General features: G+C 38.5%; 2 protein-coding genes across 2 annotated transcripts in view; both read left to right on the top strand.

Annotated features, from left to right (window-relative positions):
- Window positions 1-7,517: 7,517 nt before the first annotated feature.
- On the top strand, window positions 7,518-8,369 carry LOC102871691 (40S ribosomal protein S2-like). Its single transcript, XM_006896867.1, has one exon. It carries the CDS (start codon window positions 7,518-7,520, stop codon window positions 8,367-8,369), a length of 852 nt encoding a protein of 283 aa, XP_006896929.1.
- Window positions 8,370-8,590: 221 nt separating this feature from the next.
- The window catches only part of SYCP2 (synaptonemal complex protein 2), a 96,377-nt gene continuing 80,177 nt past the window's right edge, over window positions 8,591-24,790 (top strand). Inside the window, exons 1-10 of the mRNA XM_006896925.1 lie at window positions 8,591-8,614; window positions 9,498-9,641; window positions 10,676-10,804; window positions 12,412-12,516; window positions 13,612-13,636; window positions 16,265-16,350; window positions 16,956-17,041; window positions 18,372-18,406; window positions 20,193-20,335; window positions 20,436-20,488. Of these exons, the coding sequence (XP_006896987.1) occupies window positions 8,591-8,614; window positions 9,498-9,641; window positions 10,676-10,804; window positions 12,412-12,516; window positions 13,612-13,636; window positions 16,265-16,350; window positions 16,956-17,041; window positions 18,372-18,406; window positions 20,193-20,335; window positions 20,436-20,488 (830 nt within the window). The remainder of the gene's footprint in view (window positions 8,615-9,497; window positions 9,642-10,675; window positions 10,805-12,411; window positions 12,517-13,611; window positions 13,637-16,264; window positions 16,351-16,955; window positions 17,042-18,371; window positions 18,407-20,192; window positions 20,336-20,435; window positions 20,489-24,790) is intronic.

The raw sequence follows: 24,790 nt of genomic DNA, 5'->3' as shown, positions 1-24,790 counted from the left end.
CTGAGGGGCGGCGCTCATTGGCCAGGATGCCACCAGAAGGCACTGTGGTTGGGCGGGTCCTTCCCGCCTTCCTGCTTCCCAGCTCCCCGAGCCTGAGAGAGCGTTGTCGCTGAGGGAGCAGCAGGGCCAGGCGGCTGAGCGAATGTGTCCTCGGCAGGTGCGCGTCCAGCGGGGTCACAGAGGGTCCGGTGTCCGAGACTCGGCCGGAACAGGCCGGGGGACATCTCGATGTCATTGCCCCAATGTCCGGAGTCCTGGGCCCAGACCCCGGAGGCCACCACCTCCGAGCGGGCGTGACCGGCCCGATGGACGGCGGGTGTGGACACGGGTCGCCCTCGGCTGCGCTGGCCCCACCGGTGGTTGTGAAGTCGTCCAGGCCGCGCACTGACCGGACCTGGCCACGGGGCTGAGAGGGTGGCGAGGGAGGGGCGGGCGTTGGCAGGAAGTGGACACTGGGGTCGCCTGCCCAGGAGCCGTGTCCACCCCGCCCCTTCCCCGCCCGGGCCAGGCCTGCGGTGCGCGGCCTCGGGGGAGGGGGAGGGTGGTCGTTGCATATGGTGGTCATCGCGGTCATCACACTGGCCGGAGGACACTCCTTGCCCCAAAGCGTGGTTCCCACTGGACACGAGGGGGGGAGTAAAGGCGGCCTCCTGCCCGAGGGGACGCTGCCCGCCAGGAGGTCTGCGGTTCGAGTCCTCCACCCGCTGGGGACGGTGGGCAGTCTCCTCCTGCAAAGAGCCACAGGGGTCAGCAGGGGGCGGGCTCAGCTGGGGCAGTGTCATCTGGGGTGAGTGTCATCTGGGGTGAGGGTCAGCTGGGGATGAGGGTCAGCTGGGGATGAGGGTCAGCTGGGGATGAGGAACTATATACATAGACCTTACCTGATGGACTACAAAGGACCCGGATGGATTACATCTCTGGAAAGAACTGCGGGAGAGGTTCCGTATTAGCTGTGAAAACCAGGCCAGGTGCTCACTGGAACAGACCAACTACTCATGCAAATTCAAATTGAAGCTCCTGAAAATGAAAAATTCGCAAGACCAAAATACGACCAGAGTCTATCCCACCTGAAGTGGAAAGCATTTTCCTCCTTGGTTTCTCAGCTCTTCTTTGCCTGCTGAGGTGTTCTCGTGGACTTTTTTTTTTTTTTCCCCAGATGTCCAGAATTCTGTGTACAGAGATAACCTGAGTCCAGCCCCTTGGCGGAATTGTTATTCCTGTGTTGGGTGCTGTTGAGTCGAGTATGACCCATAGTAACCCTAGGAACAATAGATCTGAACCTTGTTTATCCCGTACCATCCTCACACCTCCTGACACACTCAACTTCATGACAGCAGTCATCATGTCTGTCCTCCTGATCAAGGATGGTCTTCTCCTTTGCCAACCCTCCACCTTTCCAAGCATCATGTCCCTCTCCAAGGTATAAACCTTTCTAGCAACATGGCTAAAGTATGTGAAGTGAAGCCTCATCATGTTTGCCCCCAAAGAACACTCTGGCTGCACTCTTTCCAAGAGATGGATGTTTGTTCTTTTGGCCATCCATGGGATATTGAGCACTCCTCTCCAATATCAGCTCGAAAGCATCAGTTCTGTCATCGTTCTTCATCGTCCAGCTCTCAGATGTATAGCAAATGATGAAAAGGCCCTTGCCTGAATCAGACACACTTTAGTCCTCAAATTGATATCTTTAGTTCTCAATAATTTGGAGAGGCCCCAAACTGCAGACTTTCCCAGTGCAATATGTCACCTGATTTCCTGACTGCTGGTCATCCAATTGTGGATCCAGGTAAAATGAAGTGTTTTCAGTTTCAGTCTTTTCTCCATCTATCATGTCTATAGGACAAGAGTTAAGAGTTAAGTTTTCTTCTTGACATTTTGATAAAATATATATTGAAGCCTGTATTCTTTGATCTTCCACAACAAGTGCTTCAAGTCCTCCTCACTTTCAGCAAGCAAGCTTGTGTCATCTGCATAATGCAGATTATTGATGAGTCTTCCTTGATCATGATGCCACATTCTTCTTGATAGAGTCAAGCTTCTGACATCCATCTCTGTTTTTTCTTTCTCCTGTCTTTGTAATGACTTTTTGCTTTCTTCATGGATGATATCTTTGATATCCTCCCATAGCTCATCTGGTCTTCGATCATTGTCATTCAGTGCTTCCAATCTGTTCTTAAGATGATTTTTAAATTCAGATGGAATCAATTCAGGATCATATCTTGGTTCTTGTGGACTTATTTTTATTGTCTTCAGCCTCAATTTGAATTTGCACATGAGTAATTGATGGTCTGATCCATCCATACAGTCTATCCCCTGCCTAGTATTGATTGCCAATATTGGGCCTCTCCAACAATTCCTTCCACAGATGGAGTAGAACTGATTCCTATACAGTCCGTTGATGGGCTTTTTCCTGCCCCCCCCCCAGTCTGTGTTTTTTTAAAAAAGCATGCAATGAATAAATCATTGAAAATACAAACTCTGATCATTCTACAACCAAACTCCTATAATACTATAAACTATCTGCTTCCGTAAATAGTTTGCCTCGGGGAAACCCTATGAACATGGAGAAAGGATGAAAGTCACGCACCTGTCGAGGACTTTCGTTCATAGGGTTCTACGAGTCACGTACAATTTGACGGCACTTAACAACAACAACATCGCGGGAAAAGTATGGCCAATGTCCTCCTGTGTGGTTAACTGTCTCTGAAAACCTCTGGAAGGTCAGCTATGGGTTGGTTCTGAGTCGATGCTACTCAACAACATAATCTACTACTGGTGTAATTGTTGGTTTTGTTATGTACAACAGCTGTAAACCCTGCTCTATCCTTTGCCAATCTTATTGTCTCCAACATACTTACCCCCGTTATTCCCGTCACTGAATCAGTCCACCTCATGGAGGGTCTTCCTCTCCTGCACTGTTCCTCCACTCTCCCAAGCATGACGTCCTTCTCCAAGAACTGATCCCACCTTGCAACAAGTCCAAAGTATGTTGGATGAAGTTTCAGAATCCTTGCCTCCAGGGAACAGCCTGGCTTCACCCTCTCTAGGATGAACTTGTTAGTTCTCCTAGCAGTCCATGGTATATTCAATATTCTTCTCCAGCACCACAGCTCAAAGGCATCAACTCTCCTATCATCTCTAGTCATTGTCCAGCTCTTTGTTACATAGCAAGTAATTGCAAACATTGTGGCCTGTATCAGGCACATCTTAGTCTCCAGACTGACATCATTGTTCTTCAGTACCTTGGAGAGCTCTCTGACAACAGACTTTCCCAATGCCATTTGTTTTTTCATTTCCTGGCTGCTGGTACCAAGAGTGTTGATTGTAGAGACAAGCAAACTGAAGCTGTCAACCGTCTCAATCTCTTTACCATCTATCATGACGTTGCCAATTAGCCCAGTGGTGAGAATCTTTGTTTTCTTAGGTTGAGCTTCAATCCATATTGAAGGCTATGTGCAGTCCTTGACCTTCTGCAGCAAACGATTCAAGTCCTCCTCAGTTTCAGCAAGCAGGGTTGTGTCATCTGTATAATGCATATTGTTGAGGAATCTTCCACCAATCCTGATGCCACACTTCTCATAGTCCATTCCACATATAGATTGAAAAGATATGAAGATAAGATACATCCTTGACACACATCCTTCCCAATTTTGAACCATGCAATGTTTCCTTGCTCTGTTCTGATGACTGCCTCCTGGTATGGGTTTCGCATAAGCACAATCAAATGTTCTAGGATTCCCATTCTTCTCAGAGTCAACCACAGTTTGTTGTGATCCACACAGTCAAATGCCTTTGCATAGTCAGTGAAACATAGCTAGACATTCCTCTGGTACCCTGTGCTTTCAGCCAAGAACCATCTGACATTCGCTATAATATCCCTAGTGCCATGGCCTCTTCTAAATCCAGCCTGCACTTCAGGCAGTTCTCTGTTGATGTGCTGTTCCAGTTGTTTGTGGATAATTTTCAGCAGAATCTTGCTTGCATGTGGTATCAGCGATACTGTTTTGATAATTTCCACACTCTGTCGGATCACCTTTTTTTTGGAATGGGAACAAATATAGATCTCTTCCGGTCAATTGGCCAGGTGGTTGTCCTCCAGATTTCTTGGCACACTTGGTGAACAAATCCAGGGCAGTGTCTGTTGAAATATGTCAATTGGTATGCCATCAATTTCTGGGGCCTTTTTTTTTTTGCCAATTCTTTGAGAGCATCTTGAACTTCCTTCACCACAGGCTCTTGTTCATTTGTTATTTCATGAAATTCTTCTGTGTCTGTTAATTATTTTTGGTACAGTGACTCTGTATACCCTTTCCATCTTTTTTTAATGCTTCCTGGATTATTTAATGTTCTTCCCAAAGCATCCTAAAGCATTGCAACTCAAGGTTTGAATTTGTTTTTCAGTTGCTTCAGCTTAAGAAATACTGAGTGAGTTCGGCCCTTTTGATTTTCTGACTCCAGCTCCTTGCACATTTCATTGTAATTCTTTACTCTGTCTTCATGCTCTGCCCTCTGGAATCTTCTGTTCAACTCCTTAATATATTGATTTCTTCCCTTTGCTTTGGCTTCTTGGCACTCCAATGCAATATTTAGAGTTTCTTCTGACATCCATCTTGGTCTTTCTTTCCTCCTCTGTCTTTGTAATGACCTTTTGCATTCTTCCTGAATGATATTCTTGATATCCTCCCACAGCTCATCCAGTCTTTGATAATTAATGTCTAAGGCCTCAAACCTGTTCCTGAGATGGTTTTGAAATGCATATGGGCTAGACTCAAGGAGAAATTTGGGTTTCTGTGAACTTGACTTAATTTTCCTCAGCTTCAGCTTGAACTTGCATATGAGCAGTTGGTGGTCTTTTCTACAATCAGCACCTGGCCTAGTTTTCACAGCTGACATTGAGCTTCTCCAATGATTATTTTCACAGATGTAATCAATCTGATGCCTATGCATACCATCAGGTGAAATCCATGTGGATAGCTTGCGTTTATGTTTCTTATAAAATATACTTGCAGTGATTAAGTTGTTGATTGTGCAAAATTCTATCATTCTGTCTCTGGCTTCATTTCCATCACCAAGTCCATGTTTTCCAACTGCTGATTCTTCTTCTCCATTCCCAACTTTTACATTCCAGTCACCCATTATTATTTATGCATCTTGATTGCATGTCTTATCAATCTCTGACTGCAGAAGTTGGTAGAAATCTATTTCCTCCTCTTTGGCTCCGATTGGTATAATAGCCTGTGTTAAATGTCCTTAATGTCAGTAGGAGATGTTATCTGCAAGATGCCTCACTCTGCTCCTCCCTGCTGATTAGTCTCTAATTTCCCTTGGAAGTGTTAAATAAGTACTTTCATGGAGGAGAGGACTTGAATTTAATCAATTGTCATTTATATTTATTCATTCATTCATTTAGCTTTAGAGGAGAAAATAATGCCAGTTTAGGAGAAAAAAAGAATCTATATCCCTTACCTGTCTAGTTTTTTAATTTGCTTTTTTTTTAACTAATCCTCTTATTTATCCTTAGATACACATTTATCTTCTCACTGGCTCATTGCTTGCTTTTATTTCTTGCAATAAGCTGACCAAGATTTAAAACCTATTGATTCTGAAGCTGCCTCTGACATACTTGGGCATGTTGCAAGGAGGGACCTGTCCCTGGGAGGATGGAGGGACAGAGAAAGAGGAAGACCATCAATGAAATGGATTGACTCAGTGACTGGGATAATGAGGGAAGGTGTTTCAGAGACAATAAGGTTGGCACAGGATAGAGCAGGGATCAGAGCTGCTGTACATAGAGTTGCTATGAGGCGCAACTGACATGATGGCACATAACAACAACATTGGCCGCTTGTTTAAAACTTGTTATTCCATGCTCGTTGCATATTCATAAAGATGTTTCAAATTCTAAACCAGTGATGATGGGGGGGGGAGTATCAACTTTGTTTCTTTCTAGAATTAGATTGCCCTTATATTTGCAAAAGCTTTACTTGTTTGCTTTTGCAATGAGTAATGTTAACTTTTGGGCTCTATTGTGGATAGTATTGTTCAACCTGAAGGTGGACGGGAGGTGGTGAGTAACTAGATTTCTGCTTAGTTCCATTAATCCCTTTGTCTTTTTCTCTGCCTGTGTGTGGTGGTGGGGTGGATGTTATTAGGTATTGTTTAGTGGACTGGTAATTCATAGTGCCCCTGTGTACAAGAGATGAAACTTTGTGGGATTCTGCATTGCAATCACTGTGTCAAGCCATCTCCTTGAGGGTCTCCCTCTCTGTTTTGAAAGGTCACATAGCTGAACATCCAGCAGGTTTTCAGAGGCAGTAAACTGAATGGGAGGAGATTGCCCATCTGTCTCCCACAGAGAAGCTAATGGATTTGAACCTAGTGCCTTAGGGTTCACAGCCCAATTTCTTAACACTAGGCCACCAGAGATCTAGTTAATTTTTTTTTTTCTCTCTGACATACATGACAAGGCAAGGAACTAAACCATCTCTTTCGCTTACAGTCCCTTTTGTCCATAAATAAGTTTTTAAATTTTTTCCCCTATAAACTTTTTTGTGCTGTATTTCATTGACACAGTTAGCTCTCATTTGCTGTATTTAATATGTTCTTCTTTGGCCCTCCCTTCTATTCCCAACTGCTATCTAGATAATTTAGAACAGAATTTTTGCCATTCAGAACAATGTTACAGAAACATTTTTAGACCTGCCTTCTTAGGAATGTGGAAAATGTCTCTCCAGAGATATTTTTACTATAAGAGTTAACGTTACGTTATCCTCACAATAATAGGAGATTTTGCTTATTTGACTTATCCCTGTGATCTATCATGTATGTATATACTTAGCAGCATTTCCATATCTCTCCTGGCAGGTCACAAGGAAGGAGACTGGGACTAATAAATAGCTCTTGTTGTCTTTTGGATACATTGTCCTTTTATTCCTCTTTGAATGATTGATTAATTAATTGCCTGGGTTGGATGTTCTGACAGTTTTCTTAAAGAACTCTTCATGGAATGGATTTTTATATTTTTGTAATTATGATGAGTGCAAATGATGGTGGTTATTTCTTTTCCTTCTAGTGCTAATCTCCACATTACACTTTAGACCTATTAGAAGTTTATGTCCAGATAGTAGATGGTGCTTGCTGTAACTTTGTTGAGAGGAGAGAAATGTTGCTTTATTTTCTTAGTCTTCACTGTCAGTTTGTATGCTTTTATTGGTTCTGCTCGGTTGTCATGTGCATATTCTTCCCTTCTTTGTTAATTTATTACTAGCCTAAATTTCATCTAGGTATTAATTCAAAATAACTTTTATTTTCTTTTTGTTTCCCAAATTGAGCTTCTGTAAAAGGACACATTGATGAGGGAGTAGAGTTGATGCAGTTTTTTTGTTTTTGTTTTTAATTGGCATTCCCTCTTTTAGCAAAGTTTTCGCATTGTTTGCTATGCAAAACAGGAAGTTTTCTTTGGTAATATCCTTAATCAGGTTAAAATGAGTAGATGATCTTTTCTGAGAAAACACCAAATGGCGGATGACGCCGGTGCAGCGGGAGGGCCTGGAGGCCCTGGGATGGGAGCCCGTGGCGGTTTCCGAGGCTTCGGTAGCGGTCTGCGGGGACGGGGCCGTGGGAGGGGCCGCGGAGCTCGAGGAGGCAAAGCCGAGGACAAGGAGTGGCTCCCCGTCACCAAACTGGGCCGTCTGGTGAAAGATATGAAGATAAAATCATTGGAGGAGATTTATCTTTTCTCCCTGCCCATCAAGGAATCTGAGATCATCGACTTCTTCCTGGGCATGTCCCTCAAGGATGAGGTGTTGAAAATCATGCCAGTGCAGAAGCAGACACTTGCTGGCCAGCGGACCAGATTCAAGGCCTTTGTTGCCATCGGAGACTATAACGGCCATGTTGGCTTGGGCGTCAAGTGCTCCAAGGAGGTGGCTACTGCTATCCGTGGGGCCATCATTCTAGCCAAGCTCTCCATTGTCCCTGTGCGGCGTGGCTACTGGGGGAACAAGATTGGCAAGCCTCACACCGTTCCCTGCAAGGTGACTGGGCGCTGTGCCTCTGTGTTGGTGCGTCTGATCCCTGCACCCCGAGGCACTGGAATCGTCTTGGCCCCTGTGCCTAAGAAGCTGTTGATGATGGCTGGAATTGATGACTGTTACACCTCAGCCAGGGGCTGCACAGCTACCCTGGGCAACTTTGCTAAGGCCACCTTTGATGCCATCTCAAAGACCTACAACTATCTGACCCCAGATCTCTGGAAAGAGACGGTGTTCACCAAGTCTCCCTACCAGGAATTCACAGATCATCTTGTAAAGACTCACACCAGAGTCTCCGTGCAGAGGACTCAGGCTCCAGCTGTGGCCACCACCTAGTGGATTTTCTATAACAAATAAAGTGAATTATGTTCTAAAAAAAAAAAAATGAGTAGATGAAAAGTCTTAAAAATGTCTAGTGAGCAGTTGAGAACAATATTTATTTATTCTTGTTTCAAGCAACAATTTTTAAACTTAAAAAATATAAGACAAATATAAAGGCAAACAAAGCATATTTTCTTTTGTAGGTATTTTAGTCTGCTGTTTTTAATGAAGCCAAAATGCCAATAAGACCAGATCTCCAGGTATGTAGTCTTAGATCACTACAGAAGTATTTTAGTTTCTAAAGTGTTTTGTGGCTTGTTTATAAGTGTTTAGTGCTAAATGAAAGCTTGTATGATTTCGTCCGAAGGTCAGTAGTAGCACAATCTAAACAAAAGTGTTGTCTTTCCCTTTATTCAATCTATGTATTCAGAAAAATATATTCAGAACATATAAAGAGCATTAAAGGTGCTAGTTCTTTTTACCTTTTATATAGCAGAGAACTATGTCAAAGTTATAGCTAGATGTTTTATACTGAGGTGTTTGTTTTTTTAAAATGGTAGTAGATTAGCATTTTGGTAAATAGTAAGTTTTAAAAGAATATCTGTTTCATACATATGTGATTCACCACTAGGTCTGTGTAGTTATCAGATTATGGTAATAAAGTTACTAATGAAGTACTGTAGTAGCAAAGATACTAGATTTTGCAAAGGTTATAGGTAATATATAAGGGAAATGCTTATATAGAACCTTCTACTTGAAGTGTGGCTTCACCTGTCTTTATACACTTTTCTCTATTTAAACTCATGAAGAATTTAGTAATATGCTAAACTTTTTACATATCAAATTTAAATTGCTGCAAAGTTGATTTTACAGTAATCAACTAACTTTGGTTAGTTATCATAATGATAACTTCAGCAATAAAAAAATAATTTAAAATACTAAGGAAATTTTTTCCCACTATTTAAGGTCTAGTTATTACCAAAAACATTATTTGTTATGGTCAGTCTAAATTTAAGAGTGGCTGGTCTATTAAATTAATGAATTGACATGAAAGTTTTTGTATGATGACCATTCTGAAATTACTAGATTGCATAAGGAAATTAATAAATTAGATTAAATGTACTCTTAATTATCTTTCTCTAGCAGTTGGAAAAGTGCATTGATGATGCTTTAAGAAAAAATGATTTCAAACCTTTAAAAACACTTTTACAAATTGCTGTTTGTAAAGATGTGAAGATTAAATGCAGCAAGCAGTTTTTCTTCAAATTGGATGACCTGATATGTAGGGTAAATATCAACTTTTGATAAATAGTTGTTAAAATTATTAGTGTTCTAGTTCAGAAAGAATTACTCATTTGGAAGAAATCAAAAGCAAGGATAGGAGTGTCGAAGACCATAAAATTGGCTCAGGATAGGGTAGACTTCAGAGCTATTGTGCATAGGGTCTCCATGATGGCACATAACAACAGTGTTATTGTTTTTATATACCATTAAGTTGGATTGACTCATAGCTGACCCTCCAGTAGGTTTTCAGAGACAGTAAATTCCACAGGAGGAGACTGCCTGTCTTTCTTCTCTGGAGGAGCTGATAGATTCACCAGCTTAGCTCCTTACCACTAGGCCACCAGAATGGCATCCTGTAAGCTCTGTAAGCATCCTTATATAAACACCTGTTTTATTGTGTGTGTGCTTACTTTGCTTTATCTGAGTAGTCTCAAATAACATAGTGGACTGTTGTTTCCCAAATAAGATATATATGAAGCTGCATTTACCTAAGTCTACTATTAGTAACTGTCACCTAAACTGGGGAGGAAAAGATGTCTTTTTTAAATTTAAAAACTCTACCATTAAAAAACCTTCAAGTAGATTCTTGATGTTATATAGACAATGCTTGGTGTTGACAAAAGTGAATCCTTCAATACCTAGAGTTTGATTTCTCATATCTAAGGCATTTTTATATGTGAGAAAAAATTTATTGGTAGTAGTCTCTTCTAGTGCTCAAGATTCGTTGTTTTAAAGAGTTGAGTGAAATTTTCTTGTATGTGTTAGTTAAATACATGGGACTTTTTAAGAATGGGAGAGAATTTATTACATCATAGGCTAAAAGTTCTTGCATTTATACCAATTTATTTTGTCCTAAGTTTGTCTTTCACTGGTGGGCTAGCTCCGGGAAACTTGGATTTTTTAAAAGTACATTTTCTTCCTTAGCAAAATGATCATGATGATAATTGCTTCCTTTCAGAACTTGTGAGATTTACAAATACATGTATAAAGCATATTGTTGGTGTTTGCAGAAGTTTAAATGTATACTTTCATTTCAGGAACTGGAAAAAAGGGACCTCCAAAATGTTTCAGCCATTTTGGTTTCTGTTGGAAGATGTAGTAAAAATATTAGTATACTGGGGCAATCTGGACTTCTAACTATGATAAAACAAGGATTAGTCCAAAAGATAAGTATAGAATATGTAACATTCATGTCAGTGAATTATAATAAAAGATGTGGGTTTTTTGCTAAAAAAATAGCGCAAACTGCTGAGAAGTACATTTGTAGCTTTACATAAAAATTTGAGAATATTGGTAAACTGACTTGCTCCATAAATAAACTTTTGCCCTAACAACAATAACATTTTCTGCCTTAAACAAAAAACCAAAACAAAGTATACTTTGAGCTGTTCACAATATAGTCCATAAATGAGAAAACCACATATAATTTATCTTATTAAAATATATATGAGTTTTAGGTGTAATCAGTGTGTATTTTTTTATTGTGATTTGAGTGAAAGTTTACAAATTATATTGATTTTTCATTTAAGATTTTGTACACAGTTTGTTCTAGAATATTAATTACAATTTACATAATACTGCATTTCTCTTAAGTCACCTTAATACCTTTATTATGTTTTTACTTCTTTCCCCCTCATTTCCTATCATTATTAATTTCAAAAAAATTATTCTCTTTGCATAAATTCTTCTTCAGCTTTTTATCATTTTTAAATGCTGATATTAAAAATATTTTCCTTTTGTGACTGACTTATGTCACTCAGTATAATTTTCTTAATTATTGTATAATATTATTTCTTTTTATTTTTTCACGTAGTATAGCTAGTCTCTCACATTAGAATCTAGGGCATTGATTTTTATCTGTTTTGTTCGTTGCTTGTACCACCAGTGCCTTGAACAGTGGCTGGGATATAGTACTCCAAACCCATTGCTGGGGAGTAATTTCTGAGTCCTAGCAAACTGTTGGGTGGAGTAGAACTGCCCCATAGGGTTTCAGGGTTGTAAATCTTTATGAAGCACACTGCATCCTCTTTCTGTCATGGAGTGGCTAGTGACCACTGCAGTGTCTCAGAATTAATTGGCACAAAGCAAAAACTTCTTAATAAGTGTAAAGCCACCCAAATAGTCTAACTTGTGATGATAATGTCTTTTCATTTATTAGAATTAATGTGCTTGAGTGAATAACTTAAAAGAGTAAGAAAGGGGGTTTTTTCCTACCGAGAGTTAAGATTAAATTAATCTTGTTGGTAGGTGTCAATTTCATTTTGACTCCTAGTATCCCCATGTGAAGCAGTCAGGTTTTCTTGATTTTGTTGCAGTCTGTGGAGAGTTGTGCTGCTAACAAAATGGTGATTTGAATCCACTAGCAGCTCCACAGGAGAAAGATGGGCAGGACAGAGGGTCATTGTGAGTTGGAATCAACTTCATGGTAGTGAGTGAGTGGGAATCTTTATGGGATATCTTTATGCCAGGTCCTTTGCTTAGGGAACCACTGAGTGAGTTTGAACTACCAACTTTTTGAGCAGCTGAGCATTTAACCATAGGTATCACAACGAATCTTTTAAAATTTATCTACTGCTCTCAACATCATGGGGAAATACGGTGAGTTGTCAAAACTAACAAACAACCCAAAAAGGGAGAAGATAATCTTATTTTGACACAATATAGGATTTTTTATCTTCCTTTATTCATAGGCATACAATTTATACAATAATGAATACATTCTTAAAGTTATTAAAATTGATTTCAAAGTAATATGTACATTCTCTTCTTTTACATGGTTTCCTGGTTTGAAAAATTGAAAGAGATTATTCGAAATCAAGGGAATTCAAAAGATGGAGCTCTTATAAGTATGATAGAAGACTTCTTTGATATTTTGATGGTAATAATCACATTGATTGATTTGTAAAGGTTATGTGTTCAAAACAGTGTTGTATATACTTTGAGTATAGAAGTATGTATTAATCTATTAGCATATATTAATATGTATTAGTATAAGGTATTCCTAGAACATATATATTAGACTGTTAGCGTTGTACTTAACACTTTGTCTTATCAAGTGCTATTACAGTAGAAATACTATAAGTGGGTGGCTTTAAAGAACAAATTTATTTTTTCATAATTTAGGTGACTGGAAGTCCAGATTCCAGGTCCAGGGGATGCTTTTCCTCTTGAGGCTCGGGAAGAAGGGCCTTGTCTCTTTTAGCTTCTGTTCCTGGGCAGTCACCCCGTGGCTTAGCATCTCTTTCTTGCTTCATGTCACTTTGCTAGCAGCATTTAATCTCTTTTATTTCACATGAAACATGAAATTGACCGAGGATATACCTTCTACTGATCCTTCTATTTTCAAACTCTGATGGCTGCCAACCCAAAGAAAGGGAGAATGCTGGACATTCTCCTTTGCTGCAGTGTACGGCCTCTGAAAACCTGCCAGAGGTCAGCTTTGAGTTGGTTCCAGCAATTAGAGACACACACACGCACACAGAGGAAGAGAGTGCGCGAGCATGCGAGTACACCCGCGCCAAGAATTCTAGTAACAAAGATTACCCAAATGGGATTATAAACATAGAAATAGTGGTTAGGATTTACAACAGAAATTCTTTAGCGGACACAGTTCGATCCATAACAGTCTTGATGATTGTTGCTGTGTGCCATCAAGTCAGAACTGACCCATAGCAGACCCTCGAGTGGCTTTCCAGAGGCAGTAACTTGCAGGGGAGGAAATGACCCATCCTTCTCCCACGGATCAGCTGGTGGCTTTGAGCCTTTGGGTGTGCAGTGCAGCTTCTTTTCCCTCAACCGCCAGAGCATCTTAAATTTAACTAGTATTCTTACCACTAGGCCACCAAAGCTTTTTAAAATTTAATTAGTATAATTAAATGTTCAGTTAATAAATAACTATCTGGTAATTTAAAATACAATCTGTGGTGGTTTAAAATATAGAAATTATAAATTGCACCTTCTTTTACTTTTTCAGCTTGTAAATGATGTCAGTGATGAAGGTATAGTAAATATCTTGTTTTTATTAGAACAATAATTTGTTTTTAAGGTTTTCATACAATCTTGAGTCCAATGGTATTGTGTTAGGAAATAAAATAATTCACTAATTTTAGTGACCCATAAACGTTTCTGTAAAGGACAAGGGACTAAAATAATTTTAGCAGTTGTAGGTTAAGAGACAAAAATATCAAATCTGTTATGTAGCCTTAACAAGAAAAAAAATGTTCTACTGATTATAATTTTTTGTTATACAAGTCTGCTAATGAGAAAAAAATAACTTCCCTTTGACAGAGTGATGTTTCATTTAACTGAGGTTCAAAGTTTATTCCTTATTATCAAAATTGATAAAAAATGTTCATTTTTAATATTAATTTGTAACGAGATTTTATGTATTTCACATTTTAAAATGCCTTTTCATGCATCTACTGCCAAATACTGATTTCATTTCATGAGAATATGAATTTTAGTTGAGCATATTCATCATTGGGAAGGCATTTATAGAATTGTTTTTCTTAGTGTTTGCCTTTTAGAATGTTATTACATTGCAAATTACTCACTTTCAGTTGAAGGATATGTAGAAGTGTCTCGTCTGCACAGTTAAATGAATTTTTAAATATTTCTTTTGCATTTACATCAAGGTGTAAGAATGTTGCTGGACATCTTGGTGGGTCTTGGAAAAGCTATTTACGCAAATTTGTGTGTAAATGAAGCTATCACTTCTTTTTTAGCTTTTACGTCTCAGAAGTTACCAAGCTGTTTAATACTACTTTTGGTTCAGATAACACTCATTCATTGCAATCAAGTCTGGACCTAGTTGACCCTTCAGTGGATATTAAGAGGCTGTAAATTATGTGGGAGAAGATTGCCAATCTTTTTTCGTGCAGAGCAGATGGTGGATTTGAACTACATACCTTTGGGTGGGCAGCACACTCCACACCCAACTAGGCCACTGGAACTCCCTCAAATAGCATTACTGGTCATCAAAATGACTTTACTGCAGCTTAAGTTTTTCATATAAAGCAATATTTTGCTTTGCAATTTTGAGTTGAACTTATTAAATGTAATGAAGTCTTCAGCAAAAGCTGATTTCAAAAGTCATTCAGTGTTTGATGGCAGTGGTTGAGTATTATTCTTTTTTCATATAAATTTTCAACTTTGACCCAAGGTGCAAAATAAAATTTTATCCCACCTAAGTTCTCACACTGCTGTGACTAGGGCAGCTCTGTCGCTCAGCTATTCTTTTTGACAAAAACCCACTGGCAATTGCCAAATTCATAGAAGTGAGTGAGGTTTACCTAGAACACTGTAGTTTCAATAAAACATGATAGATTAAAATACTTCCTACACAGTACCAGCTGAGGAATAATTTTTTAATTATCAAGTCCGCAAATTCATTCATGGCAAACTCATTTGTGCCAGACTAGCTTTGTATTCTGCAAGGTTTTCAGTGGCTGACTTCAGAAGTAGATTGCTGGGACTTTCCACTGAAGTTTCTGGGTACAGTTTAACTGCCAACCTTTAAAGGACCTGCCTAGTTGCTGCATTAGCCTTTGGCACTGTCTATATCTTTGATGAAAATCGAACCAAGCAAAGCCAGATAGTTGGTCAGATTTTTCCTGTAAGGATAATGCCAACCCTTGATAGAACACTTTTATAGTACATTAGACTGGAAATAGAGAATACTTTGTAGTGTTCACTTTTGACTAACTTTGTGTCAGGCCTTCAGGTTATTTTATATTTGTGTTGATTGAGAAAGATTATCTAGGAATTCAAGAGAAAGTATCTGACATTTTTTTCCCTCTGAAGTTAGTAAATTGTTTATAAATAAAGGGACAATACTTGTTTCCTTCCATCAGCCTGCTAGTAGTCTAACAGATCAGTTGCTGTTTATTTAGTAGATAATGATGTCTTTTTATCAGTTTCTCAATTTTTGTCATTAATATAAATAAATTATTAAATCCTAATTTCTCAATTTTGAGGGAGAAAAAAAATCCCTAAGTGCTAGAAATTATAAAGTGATTCAACTGCTATGAGATTTTTTTTGTTTTTAAGCTAATCTGTATCTGTTTACCTAAATGAGCTCCTTCTGCACACACTTCAGTATCAACACTGCAGAGTTATATATTTACTGTTAAAACATTGGCATTGTTTAAAATTATTTTTTAAATCCACTTTATAAAATAGCATGTAGAACTGATTGTGCCAATGAAGACTCATCCTTTGGGAATAGGCTTTGTCTGGCCTAGGTCATTTCAAGCTCCACAGTGTTAAAAATGGTGATGGTCATCAAGTGTGTGAGCATTTGGAGGGGTGACTATAAATTAATGAGTCCAGTTGCCCCAAAAGGAGTTTTAATTTTCTACTTTTATCTGTTTTCTCCAAAAAGTCATGTTTCCTGGGTGACTGAAATAAAGTGGATGGAATGTGCTCTCTTGCTAACTTTAAGGCTGGTCAGTTCTGTTAAGGAGTGTTTGTTCAGGGCCACATAGCTGGTGAGCTCAAGGCTTTCTTGATGCCTAGGCCAGAGAGGGCTTTTAAAATGTACCAGTCCGTTCCACTAATTCAAATGAGAAAAGATTGCCATTTGAAAGGGTTTAAGTGCATATCTGTCAATTAACTCTTTTATTCAGGTAAAAGACAAATAGTGGAAAATTTTACTCCACGAATTTGTGCCCTGGTTATTGACTCAAGAGTGAATATCTGCATTCAGCATGAGGTAAAGTTGTCTTTTATAAAACCTAAAAATGAGAAGATTTCATAGAAAGTCATCAAATTGAATGACTTTTTAATCTTGGAATTATTTTGCATATTTCTCTTGTTATAGCAATTCATTACATTTAAAATTGACAAACGAACATATTACTTTATATTTACCAAAAATATATAATTATATGGGTTTACGCATGTGTAGAGCTCACATAAAAATAAATTATAACATCAAACTATTAGGCATTCTTAGACATTTAATACTAAAAATCCCTTATTTGTCTATTGCATTACATGTGTATAATTCTGAGACTAAAAGTAATGTTCATAATAAAAAATCCCTACTTCTTTTAATAGAGAAGTAACAAATGTCATATTGCAGAATGTAAAATTTTTTTAAGTACAAGAATCATGTCTGCTCTTCTGTGCTATGCTAAAGATTTTTGTTGTCACTGATTTTATTTCTTCCCTCCACCCTGCCCCATTTCTTGCATCAAAGGTAGGGTTTAAGATAAAAATAAAATCCTAAATTGATGTCCTTAACAGTATTTTTCAAAGTATTTAGTGTTTCACTGAGTACACAAAGTTACTAGATTATACTTTTTTCTTTCCTAGACTCTAAAAAGAATGAATACTATTCTCGAAAAAATACCTCAAGATTCCAGAAAAGTACTGTCTAATCAAGAAATATTATCTCTCATGTAATAATTTCTATTATCTCACTTTTTAGTATAAGTCAATAATTTAAAGAGTACTTAATAAGTATTAATAAGGTAGTAAGGCAACCATGGCGCCCTGGTGGCCTAGTGGCAAGAAACTTTGCTGCAATTCCAAAGGTACATGGTTCAAGGCTACCAGCTGCTCCTCAGGAGAAGAATGAGCAGTCTCTTGCTGTGCGATTAACTGTCTCTGAAAACCCACCGAGAGTCAGCTGTGGGTCAGTTCCAACTAAACAGCACACATCATCAACATTATCTAGACATGGAAGGTGGATGGATGCCTGAAACTCTTGTTCTGAGATGGTACACAACAACAAGGGAACCATGATTATGCATTAATTGATAGACTGTTGTAGGTTTCATATGTTTTCTGCAGTTTACTAGCCAGTTGTGTTGATGCTGATATGTACTTTCAAATCAGAACTGACACAAAGCTGACTACCCGCCCCCCCCCCCCGACGGGTTTTCAGAGGCAGTTAGTCTCATGGGTGGAAGTCACCCACTCTCCTCCCACAGAGAGCTGGTGTACCTTTGGGATTGCAGCACAGCTTCTTGCCACTATACCTCCAGAACTCCCTTGTGGTGGTGGTGGTGTTTTTGTTGTGATGTACCATTGAGTCACCTACAACTCATAGTAACCGTATGTGCAGCAGCCCTAAACTCTGCTCTATCCCTTGCCAATCTTATTGTGTCTGACACACCTATGCCTCGTACTCTAGTCACTGAATCAGTCCATCTCATGGAGGACCTTCCTCTTTTGCGCTGTCCCTCCATGCTCCCAAGCATGACGTCCCTCTCCGAGGATTGGTCCCTCCTTGCGACATTTCCAAAGTATGTCAGAGGAAGCCTCAGAATCCTTGCCTCCAAAGAGCAGCCTACTCGCACCCTCTCTAGGACAAATTTGTTTGTTCTTCTAGTAGTACATGGTATACTCAATACTCTTCTCCAGCACCACAGTTCAAAGGCATCAATTCTCCTTCTGTTATCCCTAGTCATTGTCCAGCTTTCTGATGCATAGCAAGTAATTTAAAAAACTATGACCTGGATCAGGCTCACCTTAATCTCCAGACTAACATTGTTTTTCAGTACTTTGGATAAATCACTGACCGCAGATTTTCCCAATGCAATTTGTCTTTTAATTTCCTGGCTGCTGGTACCAAGAGTGTTGATTGTGGAGCCAAACAAACTAAAGCTTTAGTAATCTCAATCTCTTCACCATCTATCATGATACTGCCAATCAGCCCAGTGTTAGGTTAAAACATAAGAGTTTTTAAAATTCAATTAATATTAATTCTGTTTTTTTTATTCACAGGAATAGTATGGGGGAAAGGATTATAGATGCTGGAGGTATGTCTTTTCAAGATGTTTATATTGAATTATTACTAATATATAAATAGATTATTTCTTTAATCAAAATAATTGTAATTGCTGAGATTATTTGGGAAAATGAGACACTGTTTATATACCATCAGGCAGTGTTTAAATATATAATAAATGATGGATATCTTTGAGAGTAAAATAATTTAGCATGATAATAGATATTAGATAAATTTAATAGAGGCCTCATAGTATATTTATGAATAATAATTTTGCAATAAATTTTAATTATTTGTGAAAAAAATTTTCTGATGTTATTTTATTAGCAGTAGTTCTGATATTCTTGAGTTTGATATTCTTGACTTGTTTTCAAACAAATCATTTACTCAGTTTCCTAAATCTCATCGAAGAAATTGTTGATGTGATGATTTACGTGGAGATAAACTTATTGATTTAAAGTACTCTAATAACTATAAACATAGAGAAAACAAGGGTTTTAGAATTAATAGACTGTTGTATAAGCAATTTTTAATCTGTGAGTATTTAAGAGGGTTTTTTAAACTTTGTTTTTAAAGTTTCAGTCTTCTACTATTGAACTTACATGGTCATTTGGTTTTTTGTTTTGTTTTGTTTTCATTTTGTTTGTATTATTTCCTGTAGTCAGAGATTCTGAGGATGGCACAAGATAGGACAAGGTTTGGATCTGTCGTTCATAGGGTTACTATAATCCATAGTCTGCTCCACAGCTTATAACAACAGCATTCATGTAATGATGAACTATTTATAATCTGTTGTTGTTGTTGTGGGTCGTCAAGTCGCTTGCGACTCATAGCGACCCTATGTCCAACATCCCTAAACTCTGCTCTGTCCTGTGCCAAACACACCATCTCCGATACTCCCATCCCGATTACCCCAGTCACTGAATCCTTGCCTCCAAGGAGCAGCCTGGTTTGACCCTTTCCAGGATGAATCTGTTTGTTTTCCTAGCAGTCCATAGTACCCTCAATACTCTTCTCCAACACCACAGCTCAAAGACATCAATTCTCCTTCTATCCTCCTTAGTCATTGTCCAACTCTCTGATGCATAACAAGTGAAAGCAAAGACCATGGCCTGTATCAGACACACCATAGTCTCCAAAGAGACACCATTGCTCTTCAGTACTTTGGAGAGGTCCCTAACAGCAGACTTTCCCATGGCAATATGTCTTCTAATTTCCTGGCTACTGATGCCGAGAGTGTTGACTGTGGAGCCAAACAAACTGAAGCTGTGAACAATCTCAATCTCTTCACCATCCATCCTGATGCTACCGATTGGTCCAGTGGTGAGAATCTTTGTCTTCTTGACATTGAGCCTCAATCCATATTGGAGGTTGCAGGCCTTGACCCTCTGCAGCAAGCGCTTCAGGTCCTCCTCAGTTTCAGCAAGCAGGGTTGTATCATCTGCATATTGCAGATTGTTGATAGATCTTCCACCAATCTTGACCCCACAATTCTCCTCATAGAGCCCAGCCTCCCAGATAATCTGTTCTGCATACAGGTTGAAAAGGTATGGAGACAGGACACATCCCTGGCGTACGCCCTTCCCAGTTTTGAACCATGCAGTTTTTCCTTGCTCTATTCTGACGAATGCCTCTTATGTGAAGAAAATCACAAAAGAGTAGTTTACACAAATATTTACCTGATTTTCATTGGTTGGTTGTTCAAAGCTCTATAAAATGTGTGCTATTTTTGTTATTTACCATTGAGTGCATAGACTATATATTTATAAACTCTTCTCATTGTTTTAAATTATATTTGGATTTATAATATCTTATAGATTATGATTTACAAGTGTGCATCATAGAATCTTTATGTAGAATGACTACAAAAATACAAAGACAGGAGCTGGCATATGAGTGGTTTTCAATGGATTTTATTGCTAATGCATTCAAAGGAATTAAAGACTCTGAATTTGAAACAGTGAGTAATATAAAAGTAACAAATGACCTAAAATAAACTCTAATGGGCTTTGGGTTTTTTCTTAAATTATTACACTTTAATTTCTACTTCTTAAATTTAGGATTGCAGGCTATTTCTCAACCTTGTAAATGGCATGCTTGGAGACAAGAGAAGGTAAGCATGCCTTATGCATTCATTTACTGAGAAAGAAATAGGAATTAACAGGAAAGAAATAATGTTGAACCTTTATAAATTTAACTTGTTATATTAAAGTGTAAAACATGCAATCTCTTCCATAGTGATGTTATGTTACTATCGAGTCAGAACTGTACTGTAGTGTGATTTGTTGTTGTTGTTGTTATGTGCTATCAAGTCACCTGCAACTCATAGCAACCCTATATACAACAGCCCTAAATCCTGTGCCAATCTTATTGTGTCTGACACATTGACCTCCATTACCCTTGTCATTGAATCAGTCCATCTCATTGGGGGTCTTCGTCTCTTGTACTGTCCTTCCACCCTCCCAAGCTTGACATCCTTCTCCGAGGACTGGTCCCACCTTGCTACATGTCCAAAATATGCCAATTCAAAGCTTCAGAATCCTTGCCTCCAAGGAGCAGCCTCATCTCACCCACTCTAGGACAAACCTGTTGTTCTCCTTAGCAGTCCATGGTATATTCAGTACTCTTCCCCAGTTCAAAGGCATCAATTCTCCTTCTATCATCCCTAGTCATTGTCCAGCTTTCTGACACATAGAAAGTAATTGCAAAGACTGTGGCCTAGATTAGGCGCACCTTAGTCTACAGACTGACATCATTGCTCTTCAGTACTTTGGAGAGGTCTCTGACAGCAGACATTCCCAGTGCAATTCGTCTTTTAATTTCCTGGCTGCTGGTACCAAGAGTGTGCTTTAGTAGATGATTATAGATGATTAGATTACAGATTATTAAAGCTTCAGATAATCCTCCATTGCCCCAGTTTTACTTTGCTCTTTCAAAGGAAAAAAAATGCATTTTTTATTTAACATTATGCTATGAGAATGTAAAAAATTGGAACATGGAATGTACAAAGTATGAATGCTGGAAAACTAGAAGTCATGAAAAAGAAAATGGAATGCATGAACATTGACATCCTTAGGCATTCATGAGATGAGATGGACTGGTTTTAATCACTTTGAATCAGATAATCACAGTGGTATACTATGCTAGAAATGAGAAAACATAAGAATGGTGTTGCATTCATAGTTAAAAAGACAATTTCAAGTTCTCTCCTGAAGTACAACGTTGTGAGTGAAAGGATATTATCCATATACGTACAGAGGAAGGCCTATTAATACGACTATTTAAATACATGCATCAGCAGCTAAAGTCAAAGAGGAAATTAAAGATTTTTACCAAATTGACCAAACATATAATTGAGATGTGTTAAAGATAATAGGTGATTGGAATGCAATATTTGGAAACAGTGAAGAGGAAATGGTAGTCAGAAAGTATGAACTTGGTGACAGAGTAAGGCCAGAAATAGAATGATAGACTTTTGTAAAGGCAATGATTTACTCATTGCAACTGCCTCTTTTAAAAAACGAACAAAAACAAAACAGAAAAAAAAAACAGCAAAAAACTAAACAACTTTGCACATGGACCTCTCAAGATGGACTGCATTGAAAGGGGATTGACTACATCCGTGGAAGGAATCACTGGAGAAGCTCAATATCAGCAGTCCTTAGAGGGGCGGGAGGAACAGACAAACCATCAGTTACTCATGTGCAAGTTCAAATTGAGACTAAAGAAAATGAAAACAAGTCCATGAGAACCAAATTATGATGTTGAGTCTTTTTCACCCTGAATTTAAAAATCCTCTTAAAAATAGGTTTGAAACACTGAACACCAGTGATCAAAGACAAGATGAATTGTGGGATGACACCAGTGATAATTATACATGAAGAGTGAAAGGTCATTACAAAGAGCCAAAATGGGTATCAGAAGAGACCCTGAAAATTACAATAGTGCATAGAGAAGCCAAAACAAAGGGAAGAGATGCCGAGTAGAAGACTTCAGAGGGCAGCTTGAGAAGACAACGTGATAATGACTAAGGTACAGAGAGACCTGTCTTGTGTGAGCATATTCCCATTCTGGGATTCCCATTATTCTCAGTGTTAGCCATAATTTCTTTTGATCCACAAAACCGATGCTTTTACATAGCAAATAAAACACAAATAGACATTCTTGTATTCTCTGCTTTCAGCCAGTATCCATCTGACGTCGGCAGTGATAGCTCTTGTGCTGCAGTCTCTTCTAAAACCAGCTTGAACATCTGGTGATTCCCTGTCAATGTACTACTCTTCTAGCCATTTTTTAATGCCTTACGTCTCCTCATTTCCTGACTGCTGGTACCAACAGTGTTTATTGTTGATCCATGCAGGAGTAAATCATCAACAGCTTCAATGCTTTCTCCATCTAATGTTGACTGATAGTCTTCTGGAGAGAACCTTTGTTTTCTTGATGTTGAGAAATAATCCATACCAAAGGCTGTAGTCCTTGATCTTCTGCATCAAACGATTGATAACCTCTTCACTTTCAGCAAGCAAAGTTGTGGTATCTGCATAATGCAGGTTGTTGTTTGAGTCTTCCTCTGATCCAAATGGCACTTCATAGAGTCTGGCTTCTTAAATAATTTGTTCAGTATGGACAGGTATGAATAGGTAGGGACAAAAGATGCAACCTTGATACACGCCCTTCCTGATTTTAAAACATGCAGTGTTTCTTTGCTCTGTTTGGACATTCTCAAGCTGAAAGAACTGAACAACAAATTCAAGCCTTGAGTTCTAGTACTTACAGATATTATGGACAGAATCTTCAAGGAACTATCAAAAGAAGAGGGAGGAAATACGCAGAATCACTGTACCAAAAAGAATTGGCCGACACTGAAATATTTCAGAGAAGTACCATATGATTAATAATCATTGGTAACTAAGGAATAAATTGAAGCTGCACTGAAGGTATTGGAAAAAATAAGGCCCCAGAATTTGTTGGGATACCAGTTGACAAGTATGAAATATCAGATGCAGCCCTGGTTGTACTCACCAGTCTATGTCAGGAAATTTAGAGAATAGTTGGCTGGCTGGCTGGCTGGCTGGCTGGAAGAGAGTCATATTTGTTGCCATTCCCAAGAAAGGTGATCCAACAGAATGTGGAAATTATCAAACAATATCATTAATACTACTTTAAAGCAAAAATACTAAAGGGGGCAGTGGGCTCACATACTGCTTTTCCTTTCAGTTGGCCTGCTAGCTGTCTTTCAAAATCTTGGCTTAAGCAACTGAGTACATCAAGGGCTATATATGTTGAAATGCTTCAGTCAACAATCTTACCATTTCTAGAGATTGATTGATTGATTTTTTTTTTACTCCCTCCCTGTCATTGATTCTTGATCATATGCTGCTCCCCAAAATGGTTCAGTGCTGACCAGTTCTTTTGGTACAGTAACTCTTTGTGTTCTTTTCTCCTATCTTCTTTTGATGCTTTCTGTGTCATTCATCATTTTTCCCCAAGAATCCTTCAGTGTTGCAACTGAGAGCTTGAATTTTTTCAGTTCTTTCACTTTTGTTATCCTAACTTCAGATCTTTGTACATTTCATTATAATATTTTGCTTTGCCTTTGCTAGCTGCCCTTTGAAATCTTCTGTTCAGCTCTTAATTTTCTTATTTCATCATTTCAACCTTTTAGTATTTCTCCTATCAAGAACAAGTGTTAGAATCTCTTCTTACATCCATTTTGGTCTTTTCTTTATTTCCTGTCTTTTTAACAACCTTTTGCTTTTTGCATGTGTTCTTGATGATGTTCCTCAGTTTGCCTTCAGTTGAATGTTCTGTAGATCAAATATTTTATTGAGATGGTTTTTTAAAATCAGGAGGGATAAACTCAAGGTCATATTTTAATTCTTATAGACATTGTTGTGGGGTTTTTTTTTAGCTTTAGTTTAAACTTGGAAATAAACAACTGATGGATTTTTCCACCGTAGGCCCTTGGCCTTTGTTTAAGAGCTGATAATGAGTTTTTCCACTATTACATTCCATAGAATAGCTTGATTACTGTCTATTCCTTCATATGAGGTCCATGTGTATAGTTGCCATTTATGTTTTTTTAAATAATAGTTTGAAATCAGTAAATCTATGGATGAAATAGATAATGGTATCAACTGTTCTAGCTTGCTCGGCTCCACAGTCAACACTCTTGGCACCAACAGTCAGGAATCTGCTTTCAGAGTACTGAGAAGCAACGATGTCAGTCTAGAAACCAAGGTGCACCTGGTTCAGGCCCTGGTCTTCAAAATTACTTGCTATGCATCAGAGAATTGGGCAGTGACCAAGGATGACAGAAGAAGAATTGATGCCTTTAAGTTGTGGTGCTGGAGAAGAGTCTTGAACTTTGGGCATGTGGCCAGGAGGGATCAATCCTTGAAGAAGGACATCATGC

This window comes from Elephantulus edwardii, unplaced genomic scaffold, assembly GCF_000299155.1.
Source record: "Elephantulus edwardii isolate Elephantulus edwardi_28Jun2011 unplaced genomic scaffold, EleEdw1.0 scaffold00193, whole genome shotgun sequence".
Classification (NCBI taxonomy): domain Eukaryota; kingdom Metazoa; phylum Chordata; class Mammalia; order Macroscelidea; family Macroscelididae; genus Elephantulus; species Elephantulus edwardii.
This window is presented reverse-complemented; position numbering and strand designations above follow the sequence as displayed.